The sequence below is a fragment of the Rhodamnia argentea genome, chromosome 5, assembly GCF_020921035.1.
Source record: "Rhodamnia argentea isolate NSW1041297 chromosome 5, ASM2092103v1, whole genome shotgun sequence".
NCBI lineage: Eukaryota > Viridiplantae > Streptophyta > Magnoliopsida > Myrtales > Myrtaceae > Rhodamnia > Rhodamnia argentea.
Genome location: NC_063154.1, coordinates 1,810,834 through 1,832,230, shown reverse-complemented (window position 1 = coordinate 1,832,230; position 21,397 = coordinate 1,810,834). Strand labels below are relative to the sequence as shown.

General features: G+C 41.9%; 4 protein-coding genes across 5 annotated transcripts; 2 read left to right on the top strand and 2 right to left on the bottom strand.

Annotated features, from left to right (window-relative positions):
- Nucleotides 1-3,076: 3,076 nt before the first annotated feature.
- Nucleotides 3,077-7,798, bottom strand: LOC115743733 (transcription factor RF2b-like). The gene is made up of 4 exons (XM_030678660.2): nucleotides 7,243-7,798; nucleotides 5,714-5,846; nucleotides 4,242-4,326; nucleotides 3,077-3,787 (listed from the first exon to the last, which is right to left on the bottom strand). The coding sequence occupies exons 1-4, from the start codon at nucleotides 7,707-7,709 to the stop codon at nucleotides 3,417-3,419; spliced, it is 1,056 nt and encodes a 351-aa protein (XP_030534520.1). The 5' UTR covers nucleotides 7,710-7,798; the 3' UTR covers nucleotides 3,077-3,416.
- A 1,224-nt stretch (nucleotides 7,799-9,022) lies between these two features.
- Nucleotides 9,023-10,997, top strand: LOC115743731 (3-ketoacyl-CoA synthase 15-like). Its single transcript, XM_030678656.2, has 3 exons — nucleotides 9,023-9,516; nucleotides 9,619-10,203; nucleotides 10,312-10,997. The coding sequence occupies exons 1-3, from the start codon at nucleotides 9,115-9,117 to the stop codon at nucleotides 10,876-10,878; spliced, it is 1,554 nt and encodes a 517-aa protein (XP_030534516.1). The 5' UTR covers nucleotides 9,023-9,114; the 3' UTR covers nucleotides 10,879-10,997.
- On the bottom strand, nucleotides 10,993-13,188 carry LOC115743736 (chalcone isomerase-like protein 2). 2 transcript variants are annotated; one of them, XM_030678664.2, is made up of 5 exons: nucleotides 13,030-13,188; nucleotides 12,802-12,885; nucleotides 11,950-12,105; nucleotides 11,528-11,754; nucleotides 10,993-11,435 (listed from the first exon to the last, which is right to left on the bottom strand). In XM_030678664.2, coding segments are annotated over exons 1-5 (630 nt in total). In that variant the 5' UTR covers nucleotides 13,031-13,188; the 3' UTR covers nucleotides 10,993-11,273. The 2 variants fall into 2 exon arrangements, with proteins under 2 accessions (XP_030534524.1, XP_030534525.1); XM_030678665.2 differs by having other exon boundaries at nucleotides 13,026-13,167.
- A 3,137-nt stretch (nucleotides 13,189-16,325) lies between these two features.
- Nucleotides 16,326-20,921, top strand: LOC115743734. The gene is made up of 4 exons (XM_030678661.2): nucleotides 16,326-16,633; nucleotides 16,728-16,896; nucleotides 19,728-19,849; nucleotides 19,991-20,921. Exons 1-4 carry the CDS (start codon nucleotides 16,508-16,510, stop codon nucleotides 20,450-20,452), a joined length of 879 nt encoding a protein of 292 aa, XP_030534521.1. The 5' UTR covers nucleotides 16,326-16,507; the 3' UTR covers nucleotides 20,453-20,921.
- Nucleotides 20,922-21,397: the final 476 nt, after the last annotated feature.

Sequence of the window (21,397 nt, the reverse complement as noted above, 5' to 3'; positions counted from 1 at the left end):
CGGAATCAGAGAGATACACTATCATGCTTTTTTACAAACCATGGACATTTGTTACGAACACGGGAAGTGTGCGATATGATGCCGCAGATGTTGGTACAACCACATACAAGCCTTAGCATAGTCAGCAATTTGCTCGAGTTCACAAGACCTTGCCAAGTTCCATCTCATCAAACCTTCATGAATATAGAGAACTCCGGAGGATCTTGTACCAAGAAAATCGCTCTATTCCCCCCGAGTTATGGCCATACGATGTAACGTGTATTTCATGAGACCAAGTTCACATGCATGACCGCATTCGAGAAGCTTTGTAAATTTTTCATCAAAATCAACCAAGCTCTTCAATGGATATGGATTCCCAAGATCCATGGGGAGGATCACTCTCCCAAGACTCATATGCCTTCAGCTCTCGGGATATTCCATCAAGCACCCAGGATATTCCATCCAGCTCTCAAGATATTCCGTCTAGCTCCAATTATTCGGGTATCCAGCCAGATCCAAAATTGGATGCAAAAATAGACAAGTATGAAGAAGAACGCCTTTTGCATGCGTATAAGAGAGAAAGGAATGACCCAGACAGCTCGGACTACGATGATGCTAATTATTATCCCTCATAATTGCATGCTTTAGTGCTACAATGTTTACGTCTTTTGGTTGGCTTTTCGGTATCTTAAAAGCAGAGACAGTCTTTGTCGTGTTAGTCACATGCGTGTTTGTAATAATTGGCCCATATCCGCCAAAAGTTGTTGAGTTATTATTATGTACTGTTGTTATCCACTAGCGTGCCGACGGATCTGCGTATCTGTATATTCAATAATTATGCTTTTGTCCAATAGTCTTCTCCTTTGCCTATATAAGGCCCTTCGAGTCATGTAACCAGGCAAGACTTTGCCTTCTTTGAATATTAGTGTGAAGTTTTCATACAATGAGTGTCTAAATCCTCCTATCTTCTTCTCATCCAAGCATGGTTCCTCGATTTATAGAATTGTTTCGTTAATTTTGTAGTATGATGTGGTTCAAGACGCTTTTCACTCGCCACCTTGAGTGGAACCTATGAATCAGAAATTTCTGGCATCTTGAGGGTTGAGCTTCAAGATTGAACTTGGTAGCTAAAAGACAGTCCCTTGAATATTGGCCAAGAAAGCCTGGTATTGGGGATAGCATACCTGCTTCAAACTCGGGCTTGTCTCCGCTTCCTTCTTGGTCCAACACTTGGAGTGGATAGTTTTTTTATTTTTTTCAAAAGTCAATTTTTTTACTATTTTTTCTTGTCTTTTTCATCGTGCTTGCGGGCCGCGGATCACCGGCCGAGGACCAACAACTTCTGCTGGCCCCGAGTGAGGCCCTCGCAAGGCCCTCACGGGCCATAACAAGGGGGTCATGACCCTCGCCCTCACTCACTATCTTTGATGAGGGCCTATGCGAGGGCCATGACGCCCACGTTGTGGTCGACGAGGGGTTGTGCGGAGCCACAACACCCTCGCTTCGCTGGATATGGCAAGGGCCCACGAGCCCCCGCCGTGGCAAGCAAGGGAAGGCGACCCTCGCCCATGGATAGCCACTCGCCAAAACATTCAAGAAAATAACAAAAAAATATTTTCTAAAAAAATTGTCCACGTCAGCATCAACTACGCCACATAGGATGGCCAGCATTGACTAGATCGTCAAGTCGGCGATTTTCGATCAAAATTCACTGGAATAATTACATTGACAATTTGTTAAAAGATTTAGGACTAACTTAGCAAACTTTTAAAATGTTTAGAACAAAATTGACACAATTAAAATGTTTAGAATTGAATTGGCAAATTGTCAAAATATTTAGCATTAAATTGGTATAATTGACAGATTTAGTACTAAATTTATCATATATAATAGATTTAAGACTTTTTAGACAATTATCTTGCAACAAGATACATAAAAGACTTTTCCAAGGAGAATGCATGCGATATCATACCGCAATGAATCTGCATATTTGGGCGTTCACTAGCACTTAATTATAGTTTTACGTTTAGTTTTATTTATATGATTCTATTCTTTTGGATTGCATAGTCACATTTTCATTCAATTTGCAAGACGTCATCTTTCGGGCATGATGCGTTACTTCTCCATAGGGAAATATCATAAAAAAAATTCAAGTACATGTGCCAATTTAGTCCTAAAACTTTTAAAAATTGCCAATATAGTCTATCGAGCGAATTTTGGCAAAAAATCACTAGTATGGACACTAACTATCTGCGTGACACGGCCGACACCGACGTTGACAATGTGTGTAATTTTCTCTGATTTTTTTTTTTTTCTTTCTTATTTTTTTCATTCTTTCTTCGCCAATCGCGGGGCCTCGGCGAATGGCCAATGGCCGCCCAAAGGAGATAACTGGCAACAGCTAAAGGCTACAATCACCTCACAGCGATCTAGCAAGGGGCAACCTCCCCAACCTTGCTAGCTTCAGTCAAGGCTCGACCTCACTGGGATAGGGGCAACCTCGCTAGCCTCCAGCGAGGCTCACTTTGCCAAATACGGCTAGGTTGAGCCTTGCTCGAAGCTAGTGAGTGGCATCGCTTGTGATCGGTCGCCGACCATTGCCAGGGCATGAAGGAAAAAAAGAAAGGAAGAAAACAAAATAAAAAAAAATGTAAAATTTATTCACGTCAACGCCGACCGTATCATATAAGATGATCAACATCCACGTCGGTGATTTTCAGTCAAAATTAGCCGGATAGATTATATTGACAAATTATCAAAAGGTTTACTAATACGCAAGTTCATTCACTGTCACATGCAGGCAATGATGACATACCACAACTTTTGAATGTATATAATTAATTATACAGGGGGGAGAGAGAGAGAGAGAGAGAGAGAGAGAGCTCTAGTGTTAGAACAGCAAAAGAAAAGTCATTAATCACATAAAAGGGATGTTCCCGACATATCGTATGTTGCAGAATTGGCATCCCTACATAAAGGGATGGGGGAAAAGTCTGTAAATGACAGTCAATTGGGAGCTTTTAAGTGATGAAGAAGATCACTGTTGCATTGCCTCAGAGAGAGAGAGAGAGAGAGAGAGGAGACAGCAAGTACAATTATAAAAAATGGAGCATTTCTCTTCCACCCAACAGATAGTAATTCAAAAAGAATACTCGAGTCACAAGTTAGTACACGGAGGGAAGACACCAATAACCTAGCTTTTGAACAAAGGTTCTTCTGAAAGCATCATCAGCTCCTAAACATAAATCTAGGCTGAAAATAGACAAGTCACAAAAAATTACAGCAATGGAACAGATGAAGCTACATGAAACCAGAAACTCCAATCAAATCTGAAAGAATTGGATAACAACAAACGATACCTTCTAACAGTCGACAAGTTAGTCTATTAACAATTCAACAAAAGCAGGGTAGCCATTAGTGGGTTGGCAGAGGTTGCATTAAAATGTGCTGCTGCTTTCACTGGCTGAAATGGAGGGGGCCTCAGATTTTACTATTTGAGAGCCTTTGTTACTTATATCCAATCCTTGGAATCGACCAAGAGAATCTTGCTGCATCATTTCAGAAAAGGCATTAGAATGGGCTACAGCAACAAGAGGTTGATGAGCTGTATTCTGCTGAAACATATGGAACTGCGACATCTGCAAGTTCTGGGAATCGATGTGGCCAGATTGTGGCTGGTGCGGGAAGAAGGAAGGTTTGGCATATGGAATGTGGTGCAGCCCCAGATTGTAGGAATCCGATGGGGTGATTGCTTCTCCAGTAGCAACTTTAAGCCTCTCTACTTCCTTCTTAAGGGCTTCATTCAGAGCTAACAAACAATCAGGACATAAAAATTAGCTACAAATCTTAATGAATTGGTACAAACACATACCCAAATGGAAAAGATGTGAGGTTACACATGTTTGAGAGGCTTAACTGATGAACAGGTAGACCAGAAAAGTGGTTCCCAATCATATAGTAGCCTCATGTGACATTACGGTTACCCAGACATCCATAGTTTCGGGAATACTCCAAATGGAATGCTACGTTTGCCAGAATGGCTCCCACATATAGGTTCTTTGAGACAATTACGATGAGAGAGGGCTTGATAACGAGTGCTCATATACCACAAACCGAAGAATATGAAACTTTACTCATCCTTTGATTTTTGTTGGCTAAACAAATATGGTAATGTACTTAATGTATTTCCACTAGCCCAAGTAAGTAAGGGAAAAAATTGTCGTACGACAGTGTTTGTTCTTCATATATAGGTTGAGACATACCATCACGTAGCTGAGCTTGTTGTTCCATAGCCTGTAACCGCAGCTTAAGCTCTGTATTTTCAGCTGTCAGACCTGTTGTATCTCTCTGAAGTAAAATGATATGTAAATGCCAGTGTCAGACTCCCAGTAGGTACTAGGTATAAATGAAAAGATATGAAAATGTTCATGCTATTCTTAAAGATAACTTAAGGAGCATGTATCAGCGAATTTTGAACACAAAATTATTATAAAAAAAGAACATGGAAATACTAAAAGGTACTAGGTATAAAGGAAAAGATACAAAAATGCTCATGCTATTCTTAAAGATAACAAAAGAAGCATGTACCAGCAAATTTTGAATACAAAATTTTTGTAAAAACTACTAAATTCTCTGAACCAAAAGTTCGTATTGGACCGCACCACAGAATTTAAAGTGGTAGTGCAAACCAAAATGCTTAGTGTTTGATTGTGGACCTTGTCCAGTTCTCTCCTTCAAAGCAAGAATCAAAACAAGATAATATTATTTTATCATCAACTTGTCGGTGGGATCAGAAGACAAAAATAAGTTGATGACCGCATTTTCTTGAGATCATGAGAAAGTCTTGGATGGCAAGAAGTTGCATGATCTAATTTTTATTAGGCATAGATTTACATCTGCAAATGTCTTTCTCCTTGCTATCCGAAAGTTGCAGAACTAAAAGGCGCATCAAATATGTATGAAGCTAGAAAGTTAGCTAAAATCAAGCTCTTGGTAAGTGAAGAGGCCATGTGACAAGCTGTTAAGCAACTGAGTGGAAGAATATGATGAAGACAGATATAAAATTCGCAAAGAGTCAATCACTAATATCTTAGGAAGACACAACACAAGTGCTTCAGTTATAAAGTTCACTGATAAGCGCCCTCACCCAGGATTGGTAGCCTATCAAACACAATCTACTCGTGAGCTACTTATGTGGGTAAAGACCCATCCAGAACTGATTCTGGCCTTGGAATTGGGAAACCATTCTGTCCTAGGTCAAGTCCAGGTTCCCAGAACTGGGGAATCTGACCAACTGGGCAAATTCCTAGTCCAAGAGACCCGATTGCACACGCATACATCATCTAAGAGAAAAGGAAGATGAGAATGCAATCTATAAGAACATATGCAAAGACAACACGAATTTTTGTTACATTGGCTGGGTGGGATGAACAGGATCCCCACAGCCTTGCTGATTGTGAATGTTGGAACAACCTAGTCCACAAGGTAAGATCCAAATTCCCTCTTGGCTTTTTTAATTGAACAATTCCAAGATGCAGAATATGGCTTCTATGTTAATGTTTCAAAGCTCTCATTAGGCGATCAAGATAGCAAACTCCAATTAGAGCAGGACCTACAGTACCTGCTCATAATATGAAGGATCATTAACACCACGACAATCAAAAGGACAGGCAAGTCCTAAGCTCTTCAATTCAAGCATGTTTCCCGTAGGTACATGTGCTATTATTGTCCATACCTGGAAAAGTGTGAGCTGTGCAGAGAGTGTAGTCGCTTCTGTTTGAAGGGTCTGCACTTTTCTCTCAAGTTCTGAAATATATCGGGCCTTTCTCTCTTTTGATCGTGCAGCAGACTGCCGGTTCGCGAGAATCCTGTATAAAGAATAAATTGTGAGGTATGAAGATAGATAGAGCCTAGGCCATTACTTGTACGCTTGTAAAGCAATTTAAGCGTGTTCATTTATCAAAACACATATAGAGAGATGCAGCAAATAAAAGCCCTCAAATCAGTCATTCTGAAACTGAGACGAGCAAAAGCATGAATCTAGAAAGGAGAAAATAATTAATTAATAAATGAAGTACCGTTTAGGCAGTTATACAAGAATACAATGATATTGAACTAACTCGTCAAGAGCTCAAAGAAATCTGCAAACATTTTGATAAGGAATAGAAAGTTGGTCAAACACAAAAAAATGGCAGTGGCAGCAGTTTACAATCCATTTCTAGGTCTCTCAATGGGAAGAAATCCAACTTATTGATCACAGCTTCATGCATCCATTAACTGTTTGCATGTTAATCCCCCTTCTAGGACAATAAAGTCAGAAATGCCAAGTCTTGTTTGGTATACAACTGTTGCATGGGCAGGCACGGACAACTCCATGTGGAACATGGTCTTTCGGGATGAAGCTAGTTTTAATACAATGTCAAAGTCAGTTACAAGCTCAACATATGAAGGTAACAATGATAATGCTTAACTGGTAATTCCACCAAGTGACCCAAAGTTTTGTGTCTCATCTGGTCACGCCCCTAAAGGGAGAATGTTATGTTGACAATGAAGTAGGCCTTGATTAATAAGTCACATAAGGTTCATTAGTTGACTGATTTGCAACCTAAAAATGAAGCCAGCATGCACCCGCTTCCAATTCTCAAGACTGCTCAAGGGGGGCGTGAGCTATGTGAGCAAAGTCATGACAGCTACAACCTACATGAAGACCACACATGCGCATTCCTCATGCCCTGTTTCAAGAACGCAATGCTCATGAGCCCTTCACAGAGCTGCATCTTAGGGCTTGCGAATTACAGTCTCTCTTTTGCAAATGCAAAAGCAATGGCATGGTCAACTCATGAAACTCCCCTAGTTTTACAGCTTGCAAGTTGCAACTTGAACTCAAACTGATATAGCACATGAGGGGCAGCAAACGCCATGTCTAAATCAAAACGAGGAACCTCTCTAGAGAACACCAGAATATGCCCTCGAATATCAGGAGACTCACGCATCACTTCATTGCCAAAACATCTCGTGATTGAGATAACTAAGCAACCTAACAACTCTTTTAAGCACAACCTCAAATGCGTAATCTGCTGAATCTTGGCCTAAATGGAAGCAACCCAACAAATCGCTTTGTCCAAATCACAACATTTGGCCACGATAAATAACAGAAAAAACCAGACCAGTACAGTACATTTCGCACTAAGTAACACCTGCGAGAAATTTAATTACTAAATTTTGCATATCAAATCCAGACAATGCGAGACGAGGAAAAAGAACCTCTTAGCTCTCTTTGGATCAATCGTCCACAGCTCCGCCAGCTTATCAGGAGCCATGGCCTTCTTCGCCTCTATACTCTCCAAAATCGAAGAACTGTCCACCGAGTTACTATACCGATGCCTCGGCCTCGCGCTTTTCTCTCCCATATCACCTCCACTCGCATTCTCAAGCTTCGGATCGGACGGTCCCTGCCCGTCGTCGAGCTTGGATGCGAATTTCTCAATGTCCATGTAGGTGCTGAGCAGATCATCCTCCGATCCGAAGTCCTCGAAGCTTCCGGAAGGCCCGTTCTCGAACGGATCCGGCCCCAGATCCAGGTCCTCCGGGATCCGGAAATTGACCTCGGAATGCGCTCGCCGGTGGTGCCCGCCCCGCGGGGCGGCGAGCGGGAGCGCCCCTCGGGGGTTGTGGGGAGAGGGAATGTGGGGGTTGTGGTTAGGGTTCGAAGGTGGATCTTGCATTTCCATGGCTCGTTCTTCGGCGTGTGCTTCTCTGTGCGCGAGGTGGTTTTCAGTTTCGTTCGTTATTGGAGATGGTGATCGTAGTGCCTTAATCTGTTCGTTTTCAGCCTTTGTTTTTTTTTGGGGGGTGGGGCCTGGAGGGGTCGGGTCTTGGTAGAGGTTTTTGTGAGGTTGCCAAGAGGCATGAAACGACGTCGCAGAAGTGGAGATCGGGGGGTTTTTTTTTTTAGTTTTTTTTTTCTTTTGGCTCCCTTTATTTCACATAAATTAACAATTTCAAATGACATCTTTTATATTAGAGAAAATTTCAAAAGAACGATCCGAAATACTCTTATTTTTTCAAATAAGAACTTGAAGTGAATCTTATTTCATATAGGTCCCGAAATGCTCGAATTGTTTAAAAAAAGAGCATAACCGAAGAGTATTTTTATCCTTTACTTTTTAAACTTTTCTCTTTTCAGTTTTTCATTTTTTTTTTCTTTTTACCCTTTCTTTTCTTTTTTCCTTTTCCTTTTTTCTCCACTACCCTTCCGAGGCCACCGCAGACCTAAAATAAAAAAATAAAAAGAAAAAATGTCAAAAAGAAAAATAGAAAAAACTCAAAAATTAAAAGACAAATATGCATTTCGGTTAGGTCCTTCTTTGAAATAATTTGAGCATTTCAAACCCTTATTTGAAATAAGGTCCGCTTTATGCCATTATTTGAATTTTCTCCTTTATATTTCTATCTTTTTTATTGCTCGGAAAAATGATTCCTTAAAAAATATTTTTAAGAACAATTTATATCTAGCTATTTTTTTTGAAATACCGCCGATTATCAAATTTCTTAAATAAAGGAAATGTATTAGTTATATACCAATTGAACACGTTAACGTTGACTAGTTATATTTTTTAAGTTAATAAATGTATGTGTATCGTGTTTTTTTTTTTCCTTACAAGATCACCATAACTACTTCCAATCCAAGTAAACTGGCACGACACGTGCGTGCATTATCAATTCGTGACTTTTCTAACACGGTCAGGACTGCCACTGCTCGTCCTTTCTAAAAAGAAGATAAGCAACTTTTGTCTTTTTTTTATTTAGGGCGATTTTTCAAGAGGAATTGCAAGTGGTGCTTTTTAGATTTTCCATGAAAACGGGGGATGCTGTTCATCATGCACGAGAGGCCTGCTTTCCGTTGGAGCCTTCGACCCAAAAAGACACGTCACCTGCAGAGCATGGCGTAAGATTGAGGCGAACGTGCACACGCGGGTCTGTTGCTGCGTATGGTCGGAGTCCTGTTTTCTGGTTTCCTCTTCATCTGGATGTGTAGCCGTAGACGATTTCATACATAGTTGTGCTCCTGAATTTCTCCGAAAGCCGTCGCTGTCCTTGTTGCTCTAGCCGCTCTCCAGGGGTCCGACACCCGATATGGCGAGGGCCGATCCAGAGTTGTTCTCCACCGAAATCGTGAATCGGGGGTCCGAGGACTCGGGCGTTTACGCCGGTTCTGTGGACTTCTCGGTGAGGGTTAGGAGAGCGCTGCCGGATTTTCTCAGCTCCGTTGACCTGAAGTACGTGAAGCTGGGCTATCATTACCTTATCAGCAGTGGCTTTTATCATGTAGCAGCAGCTCCTGTCGTGTGTGGGATTCTGGCCGTAGAGATTGGCAAGGTGGTCGCGTCGCAGGATTCGAGCCCCGGAAGTAGCTTGTTCGACATGGTTTCGATAGGGGTTCTGCTGGGGCTAGTCTTATATGTCTATCTCGGTCTCGTACCCCGTTCGACCTACCTGGTTGATTTCGCTTGTTTCCGTCCCCCGGATGAGTTCAAGGTACAAATTTTTATTCCTTACCGTCCATCAATCTGAGTCTCCATTAACAATGATTTTTGGCGATAACCGAGTGCTCGATTGAATGGTACTTTTACTTCACAGATATCGAAGGAAGAATTCATAGAGCTCGCCAGAAAATCAGGCAAGCACAGCGACGGAGCGATTGCTTTCCAGGAAGGGGTTCTGAAGAGATCGGGCATCGGAGACGAGACGTACTTGCCGAGGGTGGTGTTTCGTCCGGAGCATAAAATAACACTCAAGGATGGGCGAGAAGAGGCTTCCATGGTGATTCTTGGCGTCGTGAATGAGCTGCTCAAAGCTACCAAAGTGCGACTGCAGGACATCGGTGTCCTCGTTGTGAACTGCGGGTTCCTAAGTACAACTCCGTCCCTCTCCGCCATGCTCATCAACCATTACAAGCTCGGGCATGACATCCGCAGCTTTAACCTGGGGGGGATGGGTTGTGCCGCCGGAGTCATCGCAGTGGATCTGGCCAGGGACCTTCTGGCCGCCCATCCTGGCAGGTACGCACTTGTGGTGAGCACTGAAGCCGTGAGCTACACCTGGTACGACGGCAATGACTTCGACATGCTCCTTCCGAATTGCTTCTTTCGGATGGGTGCCGCCGCCATTTTGCTCTCTAGCCGCCACCTCGACAGGTGGCGCTCCAAGTATGAACTCAAGCAGGTCATCCCCACTGCTCCATTGGTACTCAGGAATAGATAGATCAAGAGCTAATCTTTCTCTCATGCAACAAAAGGAGTTCTTCATTTAGTTTCTTCACTTAATTTGCAGCTTGTTCGTACTCATAAAGGCACGGAAGATCGGAGCTTCGGATGCATACGTATGAAGGACGATGCCCGTGGTACCCGAGGACTTTCCGTGAGCAAGGACGTGATTGGAATAGGAGGGAACGCGCTCAAGGACAACATCACCACCCTCGGCCCCCTGGTGCTCCCCGTTTCCGAACAGCTTCACTTCTTCAACAACTTCCTCTTCAAAAGGGAGACCTCCAAGCCTTATCTTCCCAATTACAAGCTCGCCGTCGAGCATGTCTGCGTCCTGGCGACCAGCAAGAAGGTCCTCGACGAGATACAGAAGAACCTCGACCTCACCGACGAATACATGGAAGCGTCACGGAGGACGTTGGAGCGATTTGGCAACACCTCGAGCAGCAGCATTTGGTATGAACTGGCTTACCTGGAAGCGGCGTCTAGGATAAGGAAAGGCGACCGGGTTTGGCAGATAGGATTTGGATCCGGATTCAAGTGTAATAGCGTTGTTTGGAAAGCTCTCAAGTGCATGAGGCAGCAACCCCATAACCCTTGGGTTGACCCTCTTTGCGTAGAGGCTCAAATCTGAACAGTAGGATTAGCAATAAGACGCCACCGAAAGATACACACAAGGACACTTAGCAAACCTAGGCTTGTTGTTTTCAGCCTGTTCGCCGAATAAACTGATTTTGGCATGAGATTCCTAATTGATAGGTCAATGAATTTATTTCCCTGCTATGGCGTACGAATCCATTGATTGCCTAACACATTCAAAATGTCATCTTGACATGTTTTCAAGCTTCCACAGAGGAGAAATATGAGCTGAACTGGCCTAAAGGGAATATAGGCCGAGGCAAAAACAGGGGAAGCAAAGACGGGGCGATTCAAACTCAAAGTCTCATTCGTCGGTCACTTATTACATAGACCCATCACCAGTATCTCTCTCTCTCTCTCTCTCTCTCTCTCTCTCTCTCTCTCTCTCTCTCATTTGGACAACTTCTCAGAGAGGTTGTTGGCAAGACTGGTGATGGTGCTCGGAGACACTCCGCTGGTCCCTCCCAAGTACCACTTCTTGATCATCTGGGCCACGTTCCCGTTCTCCACCACCATCTTTGCATCCTCCTTCCCTTCGGTGCTGAAGGCAATCTGTTCATAAGCAAGCGTGTATCTGTATCAGTCCGCCAAGTGTAAATGGTTATGGAGATAGGCAAATGAGTCAAGTTCATCGCATTGTGTACCTCAGCAGTGTTGGAAGTTGCTGGGAAGTGGAATGTGATGACCGATTTGCTCTTGCAGTACTTGGACTGGAAGAACTCGACTATTTTCTCGAGGCCCTCTTCCTCCTCCTCCTCGTACTTGTCTTCAGCCGCAAGCCTGTCCCTGACGGCGCTCTCCAGAAGCCCCCCGTACTGAGAGCCTTTGATCTCTTTGATCACGACGATTCTGAAGAATTTCGCTACAGGGGCTGCACAGTTTGATGGTCCACAAATCAGCGAGAAATGTGAACTAGCAATAGTCAAGTTCATGTAAATTGCGCTTTGCTTCGACAGGAATCAATCACAACTTCAATGACCAAATTCTCGTGCGGGGTTCTGCCGCTGATAAGTCAATCAAGAGAGAACCATATAATGCTAAGCGGTACAAATTTCATGGGCATTACCAGAAGCGACAGCTTCGAAGAAGTCATCGTCTGTGGCCAACACGTTTCCTGGCTTCCCCTTCCATTGCTTTAGATGTACGACAATTTCAGGATCCAAGTACACTCCGATAGCAGTGAACTTGATTTGGAGGAAATGTATCTCAACATCCGTGAGTCCTGTCGCAGCACAAAGATCGAACGATTGGCAAAACATGAGATTTGGCGCTTGGTGCTCGGAACAATGGGATATCAATAGCAGTCAAATTATGACAGGAAGTGCTTTAAGATGAAATCGTTGTTCAGCAGCTTCGTTTTTTTTTCCGATGAGCAAGATTTTATTGATGGCACAGGCAAGCAACCTGTTAGAAGCTCAAGCTATCACGAATCGAATCTGTCCCCAGTTATTACACAAATCCTTGTGCCTACCCAATGAAATATATCTAGCAACAACAGGGAAATGAACAAGTCTATCCTGTCCAGGCCTCTTAATTCTTGAAACAAGAAGATCAACACCAACAGAACCAGCATTAGAAGCAAGTGTACAAGCACCTAGCATTCCATATTAACTTTAGAGGAACAGGTCACTTAGCCTATTGCAACACATGATCACTCTGCTAAATAGTCCTTGATTCGTTTGCTCAGCGGCAAAAACGGAGTCATCGCATTTAAATCTACTTCTTTGTTTCACCCAGCACTACATTAATCGTCAGCACTCTTCCTTCACTTCTTTAACTCCTAAAACATTTCGCAACAGCTTCAAAACAAGGCGAAAGTGCTAGCCAGGAAAATCCAGAGACAAACATAGGAGGTGCAAGGACAACAGCTAACAATAATCTGAATAAAAGGAGAAGAAGAAGAGAAAGAAAAGCTCACCATGACCCATCAGCGAGAGAGCCTTGGTAGTGGTGATCTGCTGAGGAAAAGGGTGTTCATCCACCATAACCATCTCAGACCCCACTGCACACAGAGACAAGACAGCAATCACTTCAGCCACCCAGAAACTTAAAATCAAGAAGAGATCTTTGACATGAATTGAGGTCGTAGGGGCACTTGCAAGAGCCAAGAACATGCAGGATTCAACTGAGAAGAAGGCGCACTTACTGGGGAGATTTGCAGGCCTCTTCCCAGGAAGAAAAGCTGTGGCAGAGCCCGAAGAGAATTAAGCAGAGAGAAAAATGGAGGAAGACTGGAAGTGTTTGAGATTAGCACGAGACTTTGCAAGCATTTATCATGGAGTTAGCTGCGGTACCTACCACTCAAGCCTCTCTCTCTCTCTCTCTCTCTCTCTCTATCTCTATCGTCCCCCATAACTGAGTCATTGCCATTGGTGGTAGGTGGTGGAATCTGTTAGCTCGTGACTTCGCCTCATTTTCGGTCTCACTTACTGAACTTCACGTGGCTTTTGCATTAACATTTTACCCGAATCTGGTATTGAATCTTCTGACATCCGATGCCCCCCTATCTTAGCAAAAGTGGGTGAATTTATTGTTGCAACGACACGTCAGGATCGTGGGTGTTGTTCCATTACAAATTGTCTTCGAACGACCTAGATTCTTGGCATAGGCTGGACGTAATTAGGTTAGTTGCAAAATGAGCCTGGTGTCCGAATACGTTTAATCCTTTTTTTGGTATCTAGTGAGATAGGCAATTAGATTCGCGCCGTCAAATTATTGTTTCTCATTCGTTAGGCAAACAACCGATATGGTAAAGCAAGTATTTTCCGAGCATCGTAACGAGAAATCGCGTCGATTTGAGCGAGTTATGATGTCAAGGTTTGGCTTCGCACGCACTATCGAATTGATTTGGAAAATGATCCAGATGAACCATTACAGAGGGATTCGGCATGCTGCATATGCACTTCAGATCGTATTAATCCACGACGACTACCTAGTACAAGTAATAGATTAAAGAAAATAATGGTGGGGGTAGCGGCTATTAATGCGAGAGAGGAGAGCAATTCTTCAGCTACCCACGAGGCCACGTGCGTGCAATTTCTCTAAACCACCACGCATTCCACCTAACCTCCTTCCCCTATTTCGACTCCGCCTTTACATGTTTGTCGGTGTTTTCTTCGGAGCAACGCAAAGAGGCGCGCACCCTACGTGAGATCGAAACATTCTACCTATTGATCCACCTATGCTCATTTAAGACATCAACAACTAGTATTGGTACTTTAGAACTTGTCTAAACCTATCGCACTTTTGTCTATTTAGTCATAGACCTTTTAATTTTGTCAATTGGGTTTTAAACATTTTTCACACTTTACCAATTGAATCCATCCAATCAATTTTGCCTGAAATTTGCTAACATGAATGACAGCCATTTTACATGATATGGCACGCACTAACGTGTACAATTTTAATAATATTTTAATGGATTTGATTATTTTATAATTTTTCGTATTTTTTTCTTTCCATTTTTTTTCCTTTCTTCTTCCATTTGCCCCGTGCCGGCCATGGCCAGGCAGGTTGGCCTCGTCTGAGTGAGGACGATCCCCGACAAGGGCTCCCCTCGCAAGATCCGGCCTCGACGAGGCCAACTCTTGTCGAGCCTCACTTGGGTGAGGACGAGCCCGGACGATCGCGACACCCAATGAGGCTAGCCTTGCCAGGACTTGCCCGTTCGATCTTGGAGTGTGGCCGGTGGTCGGCCACAGAGAAAAAAAAATTAGAAAAAATATGAAAAATATTAAAAATTATCCACGTCGACTCTAACCATAATATATAAGATGGTCGACATCCATGTGAATAATTTACGATTAAAATTGGTCGAATGGACTCAATTGGCAAAATTTTAAAAAGGTTTAGAGCTCAATTGGCAAAATTTGAAAGGTTTAGAACTGAATTAACAAACGTGTGATAAGTTTTGGACCTTTTGATAATTTTTTCGATAAATCATAAATATGAAGAATCGAATTAATTTTTTTTTTTAAAGGATCAATTGCAAATTAGAGGGGTGGTTTTGATTTAATCGGCTTTCACATAATATTTTGTAACGATCCGATTCGACGAGGGTGAAGAGTGATTAGAAGCACAAGAGGGGCAGGACTAGAATAAGAAGGGACTCCCTACAGGAGTTTTGGATGGCAAAGTAGACAAGAATGACCGAATTGTACATTAAATAGGGAGAAAGCGTCTCTGGATTGGATATATGGAATGAGTTACCTCACCCACATATATGCCAAAGCACAAAATCGCGAGACTTGATATAAAACGGGTCAAAACGGATTATGCGTCGAATGAGTTTGATCCAAAAATGTCACTGGGCCTACTCTTTTACCAATTACAGTAATTGTAGTATTTGTTTTCTCCCTTGTTGGGTATTATTTCGAAGGATTATGGACCTGGAAAGTGAAAATCAGGCACGTGGAGTTTTTGGAGCCGACCTCGCCGGAAGCCATCATTTGGGCTCGGGCACAACCACAGCCCACGGGTCGGCCTTTTCTCGTTCATTTGGGCCTAATGGGTCGGGCTGGTCTGACAGGACCGATGTTTCGGCCTGCAATGATGTTTCATCGTATTGTACGGGATGGGCCCCGGTTCATCATGACAGCATCGTGCAATGTTCTTTCTTCCCGGCTTTGGGCCACCCACTAAGAATCTTGCATGAGAAAGATTCGGTGAACAATTTAATAGAAATTAGGCTCTGTTTATTTTGTAAAAAATAAATGATTTCAGAAATATTTTTTTAGAAATGATCGTTTGTATTATTTTGCAAAAAAAAAAAAGAATAAATTTTTTTTTCATTATCGTTGAAAATGTTTAGGCATGAATTATTATCAATAAGAAAAATATTTTTAATTGACTAACTATTTCAAACGGTACAAGAGATTATTTTTAAAAAATATATGTTTTAAATTATTCCTTTTCTATGAAACAAATGGAACCTTAATATAGCCCGATTCTCTATATTCGCTTTTCTTTTGGAATTGACACGACTTTCGGTTTTTAGATAGAATTTCTCATGTCACCATACAATTTATCAATGCTAAGAATTCAATTTGTACCAACATATTAAATGGAAGACAATATTTGTGTTTGATGCGTATAAAATAAATGTGATCTCTCTCTTTTCTTCTTTTTTTGGGAGAGGTTACTAGTAATCATAGCAATAATATCGAATATACGAGACAAAAAGTCGTATCGGTAATGATTTTCTTTCTTTAAATTTCGAACTAAATTTTATCTCGAAAAATTATATAAGCCGAAATTTAGGACCAAAAGGGCACAAAAATCAAGCAGAGTAATTCCAGAAAAAAACAATAAAAGAATGAAACATTGAATTGGCAAAAAGAAAGAGGGAGAAATTTTGGTTTTGATATTTGAGAAAAGAAGGCACGGCGTCAATCTAACTCCAAAGTCGTGGACTTTCCAGGATGGAATCGATGGATGTTACAAAGAGGCGGCTAAACATCTCTCTCTCTCTCTCTCTCTCTCCAGTATTGACCCAATTGATATCTCAATAAAATAGAAACGACGACCCTCGAGTCTTCTCCGCCTCAATTTTGATGGGTTGTCATGATTTTCTGTCCTAAGTTCTTGTTTTCCTCTGATCTCCCCAGATCAAGAGATCCCCCAGAATGTCGCAAAATCGAATCTTTCTGATTCTTCTCTTGGTCTCGATCCCGTGTCACCAATCTGGTGCGTCTCTCGTTTGGAAATATGGGAGACCCTCTCGATTTCTGGAGGGGACGAAACCCAACGAGGTACGCCCTTTATATCTTCCCTTTGCCGCGTCAGTTGTTTTGTGAATTCTCGTTCTCACAGGTGTTTGATTCGATCGGGGGTTCGTGATTGTAGACTTCTCCAGCGCCTAGTCCGGGTTTGAATTCGGGCCAGAAAAGCCCGAAGAAATCGAACACCATGGATCCGACTGTTACTTCCAGTGGCGACAACAAGTGTTTGATTCCAGCTGAGACGTGCCAAGCTGGCGACAATCTGACTGCTTGCCTGCACCATCCTGAAAATGGTAAAAATTATCTTTTTCTCTGTTTTATTATCTGTTTTAATGGAGGTATGATTGGTTAGAGGTTTTGTGGTTCCATGGAATATTTAGAATTTGGGTTAATGGGGTTCGTAGCCACGTTGTCCAGACTGGATGAATTGGTTTCTATGCTGCTTTCTTTTACTTCGATCTTATGCAGATGGAATAGCTGTGAGGAGTGATATGTACGAATGCCCTTATTTCAACTCATTGGCATTGCTGTGGTTCTTCTATTTACTGGCCACCTATTGAATGGACTTAGTGCTCATTTTGTGGTCTTAGGATGGTAGGCTAAGTGAATAAACCTCGCCATTGAGTGCAGACCGACCCAAGTTCGCTCAGGTTTGAGTTTTTTAATTTTTCTTTTGCTGAGAAACACCCTTCATTCATTCAAGTGAGGCTGTGAGAGTACGGTTAGTGCAAATCTGTTTGTGGTCAGAGCGAAGGTGTGTCCCTAATGCAATACTTGCTGGTGAGCTGGCAGCTTGGCACTAGTGTGAGAGTTTCCTGTGTCATTTTTAGTTGAAATGTTGTAGCATATCGATACTAGTTTCCTCATTCTGCCCGAGTTGATGGGAGAATTGGATTTTTCACATATGGCCAGTGCTGCTCCTCACTGTTGGGGTTGGCACTCTTCCTTTGCAAGATTTGGCTCGTCTTGCAAGCTCTTTATTCACCCATGTAATTGCCTTCTACACATGCTATATTAGCAAACTTGAATTGCACTCTTCATTTGATGCCATTTTAGCTTTCAGAAGGCTCAAATATGTGAGCTGTCTACTGTGGAAGGTGATCTTCATGGAGGAATTTTATTTTGGAACGACGTGTGATGATAGAAGTGAAAATAGTGATCTTGAATCTACAGGTGTGGTCGTGAAATAATGATTCCTTATAGGGATATGAGGATGAGAAGGTTGAGATGCCATCCTGTACAGTGACAACAGAAGTACAGATCTTTTGGTCAACAGAGGATTCTACCACCATATGATATCAGGATTGGGTACAAGCGTGAGATAATACAGCGTTGAATGGGCTTTTTGCATTGCTGATATATGGTGATGACCAGAGAACACATAAGTAGAAAGTGGACCTGCAGCATTTATTCAGGAACTTCCTATTGAGATAATTAAAAGCCATGTGGTGTGCTTATCCTAGATTTCCATTTTAGTCACGTAATATACTTCAGGAAGGCTTAGGAAGCTGTCAAAAACTGCAAGCGAAAACCTATGCATTCTTCTCTGGTTCTTTATAACCAGCACCATGAGGATGCTGAAGACTGAAGAGGAAGTGAGGAAAATGATAAGAGAAGGTTGTGAATGCTGAAAAAGACACTCGTCTTTACGAGATGGAGGAGAAATCTATCTTAAGACCGATGTAGATGACGGCATAGAGGCTCTAGATTTGACAATAGGAGCATCCATTATCATTATGTTCCTGGAATCAATTGTACATGGTCCTTTTCCATCTTTAACATTGAGCCTTACAACTAACGCTAACATCAGTTTCACTTTTTTTATTCCACAGCATTTCGATAATTGTAGATCACATTGATGTGATGATCTGTGTGTGTGTTAGTTCAGAGAGCTTTAATCCATGCATCATGGAAAGCTCTATACATTGAACCTGATGTCTGCTCATTGATAAAAGATGTGAGAATTCTGTCATATGCGCTCACTTTGGTAAAAATCTGATCATTATATTATCTAGTCTAGTGTACATTTGAAAGGCTCTGAAAGTATGGGAAAGTGCAGTCAGAGAACCTCAAACAGAAGATTATTGAAGAAACAAGTAACAACTTAAAATCTTTGATTATCATCTAAAGAATCTTAAATGTGAGAGCAGCTGCAGAAAAAGATTTCTACAGTAATATCTTCAACTATCAACAGTACCCTCGCTTTAAAGAGTTTTTTTTTTGTCTTTTTTAATTGGACCCTCGCTTTAAAGAGTTTGATCTCCTTGAAATGTAGCGGTTTTCATCTTGAATGGTGTGAATGTTGGTCTCCACACTCTGACGTGCAAGATTGTTTTTATAGCCAAAAATGTGGTAGACTGTTTCATCTCCTTAAAGTACATTGTATGATGATGTAAGACTGTTGCTGGAGGTAGGAAATACTCGCCATTGCTCAAGTAAGGATTAGGGCCCTCAGGCTATGAAAGCTGAAAAATGGTAAGAGGGACCTGGTGACCAATGAAACATATTTCACCTACAGAGCACCTACTTAGAACTGGGTATTCTAGTTTTTAGTGTTACTACCAGCTATATCAGTATGACTTGCTAGACTTATGAATAATATCTTTCAAGAAGCCTCACTAGACTACAGCCAAAAAAAAAGAATTCATGAAACCTTGATAGACCCTCACAGTGACTCCATTTTGCTGGTGCCCCTGCAAAGAGTTAAATGCCATGAACCTGTGAAATGCAGAAGGTTAAATATGCATCATACGCCTCAGAGAAGGCGAAGTTATGTTTCTGTCCATCTTATAGTAGTGGGATCTGTATAACATATCCATGCACCTCTGCTGAGTAAGTGCTCTCATCGCCTATCCAACTTTTGACGGCAGTCTATGTTTTAATTTGGAGCCTCTTAGTCTAAGATCTATCCACTTTGATTCTCTCTTGCTGGTTTTGGTCTTTGACAGTAGTTTTTACTGTTTTCCATTGCTTTAACACCTTGTCTGTAAAGGTAAAAGGGTGCTGTTTTCTGTGGGCCCGCATCCTTGTATGGGTTGAGAATGTATTAGAGTCATGCAAATGCACGATTGAATCATCATTACTTGGGCCTTTGGAATCAAAGAACTGTTGTCTTTTCCTGTAGAGTCCAAGGGGACATTTGTCCTTGTCCAGAATGGTGCAGAGGATCCTCTCGAAGTGAAGATTATTTGCTTACCTGCAAACATCACCATCGAGGATAGACTAACAAAACAGGAAACCAAAGTGGTGAGCCCGCAATTCCCTATTGTTAGAGTCAAACCATATAATTCGTACCTAAAGTTGAGGGCTAAAAGGTCGCAACTTTAATTAGCGTTAGGTTGGCTTGAGCTTCAATATATCGCCTCTCATACCAACGGTGTTTCTCAGGTTAATGTCACAGCTGATGTTGGAGTATGTTCATCCATAACAGTAAATGCTGGAAATGTGCACTGCAACATTAGTATGGGAGTACCAGTGTCAGGAGGCAACTTTTTTCAACAATTCCCTTATGCCACTCAGGTCACCCCCATTCACGGACTGTACCTTCTATTGGGAATGGTTGTTACAATTGGAGGGGTGTGGGCATGCTGCAAGTTTGGGAAATCGGAAAGACGGATCGATGGGATTCCATATCAAGAGCTTGAAATGGGGCAAGTGGATTCGACTTCGGCCAATGTTGTGGAAGCGGCGGAAGGTTGGGATGAAAGTTGGGATGATGATTGGGGTGATGAGATTAGGGAAGTTAAATCACCAAGCCAAGGGCCAGAGGGTAATGCAGCTGCTAAGGCAAATGGATTTGCATCTCGGTCTTCTGATAGAAATGGCTGGGAAGACAACTGGGATGATTAAGAACTGGATAGAACCTATGGTCCCTTTATATTTATTGGAATCGGTGGAAAAATCGAGAACTTCAAGAACACAAGAAGAGATTATACATGTAGAGAATTAGGTATAGCATTGTGAAGAGGCAGGAAATGTGCTGCCTTTTCTGTTTTTGGCTTTCCAGTACTTGTGAATTTTCACTTTTTTCACAATTTTGGCCCTTAATTTCCTTCTCCAGAAATCATTCGGGGGTAAATTTTGGTTTGTAAATTTTTAATTTTTAATTTTTAATTTTTAATTTTTTTTTTTGCCTTTTCTACCTGTAACTGTCGACAGAAATCTAAGTTACTTGAAGATCTAAAGTTTTGTTCTTGTCTGCGTTTCGGAAACAATGATCCGGTTGGTTACTGTTCTACACGGATATAACTGCTTCAATTTCTTGCATTAGGAGCCTCTCAGTGTCTTTGCATGCTGGAGAATCGGAGACTTGGAATTATATGCATACTCTTTAATGCTAGGCAGAACTTCTGCCTTTGTTCATTAACAACATCAATGATTCACAACCTTGAAATGATTGAGAAAGCCTTTGAAAGTCGTGGATACACATGCTTTAACTTTCACATACTGGAAGAGGTCACGTTACCAAGTGCTTCAAGTTTAAAAAGAAAGAAGAAGCAGCAGCAGCACCACTCCAGAGATCACTCAGAGGGACATCATAAACGCTTTTGTTTTCCCAATGTTTACGGGCTCAACAAAAGCTGAAACGATGCTATTTTGTCTCAAAACTGGAGCAAAGGAAAGACCAAAAGAACAGGTTCTCTGTGCAAATAACTTTGAAGAAGAACTGTCTTTTATCTCAATAATCCGTGTCTGTTTATTTTATCTTTTTCTACTTCTTTTTTTTCTTGGAAAAATTCCACATAAGGACATGAACTGTCTTTATTTTTTCAAATAAGGGCCTAAAATAGTCAA

Excerpts from the sequence above, each read along its gene's own strand:
- LOC115743736 (XM_030678664.2), bottom strand. Across the intron at positions 12,106-12,801 it reads TCTCTCGCTGATGGGTCATG|GACTCACGGATGTTGAGATA; the intron begins GTGAGCTTTTCT and ends GTGCTGCGACAG. Across the intron at positions 11,755-11,949 it reads CTTCGAAGCTGTCGCTTCTG|CCCCTGTAGCGAAATTCTTC; the intron begins GTAATGCCCATG and ends CAAACTGTGCAG.
- LOC115743731 (XM_030678656.2), top strand. The coding sequence starts at position 9,115 with ATGGCGAGGGCCGATCCAGAGTTGTTCTCCACCGAAATCGTGAATCGG. Across the intron at positions 9,517-9,618 it reads GTCCCCCGGATGAGTTCAAG|ATATCGAAGGAAGAATTCAT; the intron begins GTACAAATTTTT and ends TTTACTTCACAG. Across the intron at positions 10,204-10,311 it reads CCAAGTATGAACTCAAGCAG|CTTGTTCGTACTCATAAAGG; the intron begins GTCATCCCCACT and ends CTTAATTTGCAG.
- LOC115743734 (XM_030678661.2), top strand. The coding sequence starts at position 16,508 with ATGTCGCAAAATCGAATCTTTCTGATTCTTCTCTTGGTCTCGATCCCG. Across the intron at positions 16,634-16,727 it reads AGGGGACGAAACCCAACGAG|ACTTCTCCAGCGCCTAGTCC; the intron begins GTACGCCCTTTA and ends TCGTGATTGTAG. Across the intron at positions 19,850-19,990 it reads CAAAACAGGAAACCAAAGTG|GTTAATGTCACAGCTGATGT; the intron begins GTGAGCCCGCAA and ends GGTGTTTCTCAG.
- LOC115743733 (XM_030678660.2), bottom strand. The coding sequence starts at position 7,709 with ATGGAAATGCAAGATCCACCTTCGAACCCTAACCACAACCCCCACATT. Across the intron at positions 5,847-7,242 it reads GATCCAAAGAGAGCTAAGAG|GATTCTCGCGAACCGGCAGT; the intron begins GTTCTTTTTCCT and ends TTCTTTATACAG. Across the intron at positions 3,788-4,241 it reads ACAAGCTCAGCTACGTGATG|CTCTGAATGAAGCCCTTAAG; the intron begins GTATGTCTCAAC and ends ATTGTTTGTTAG.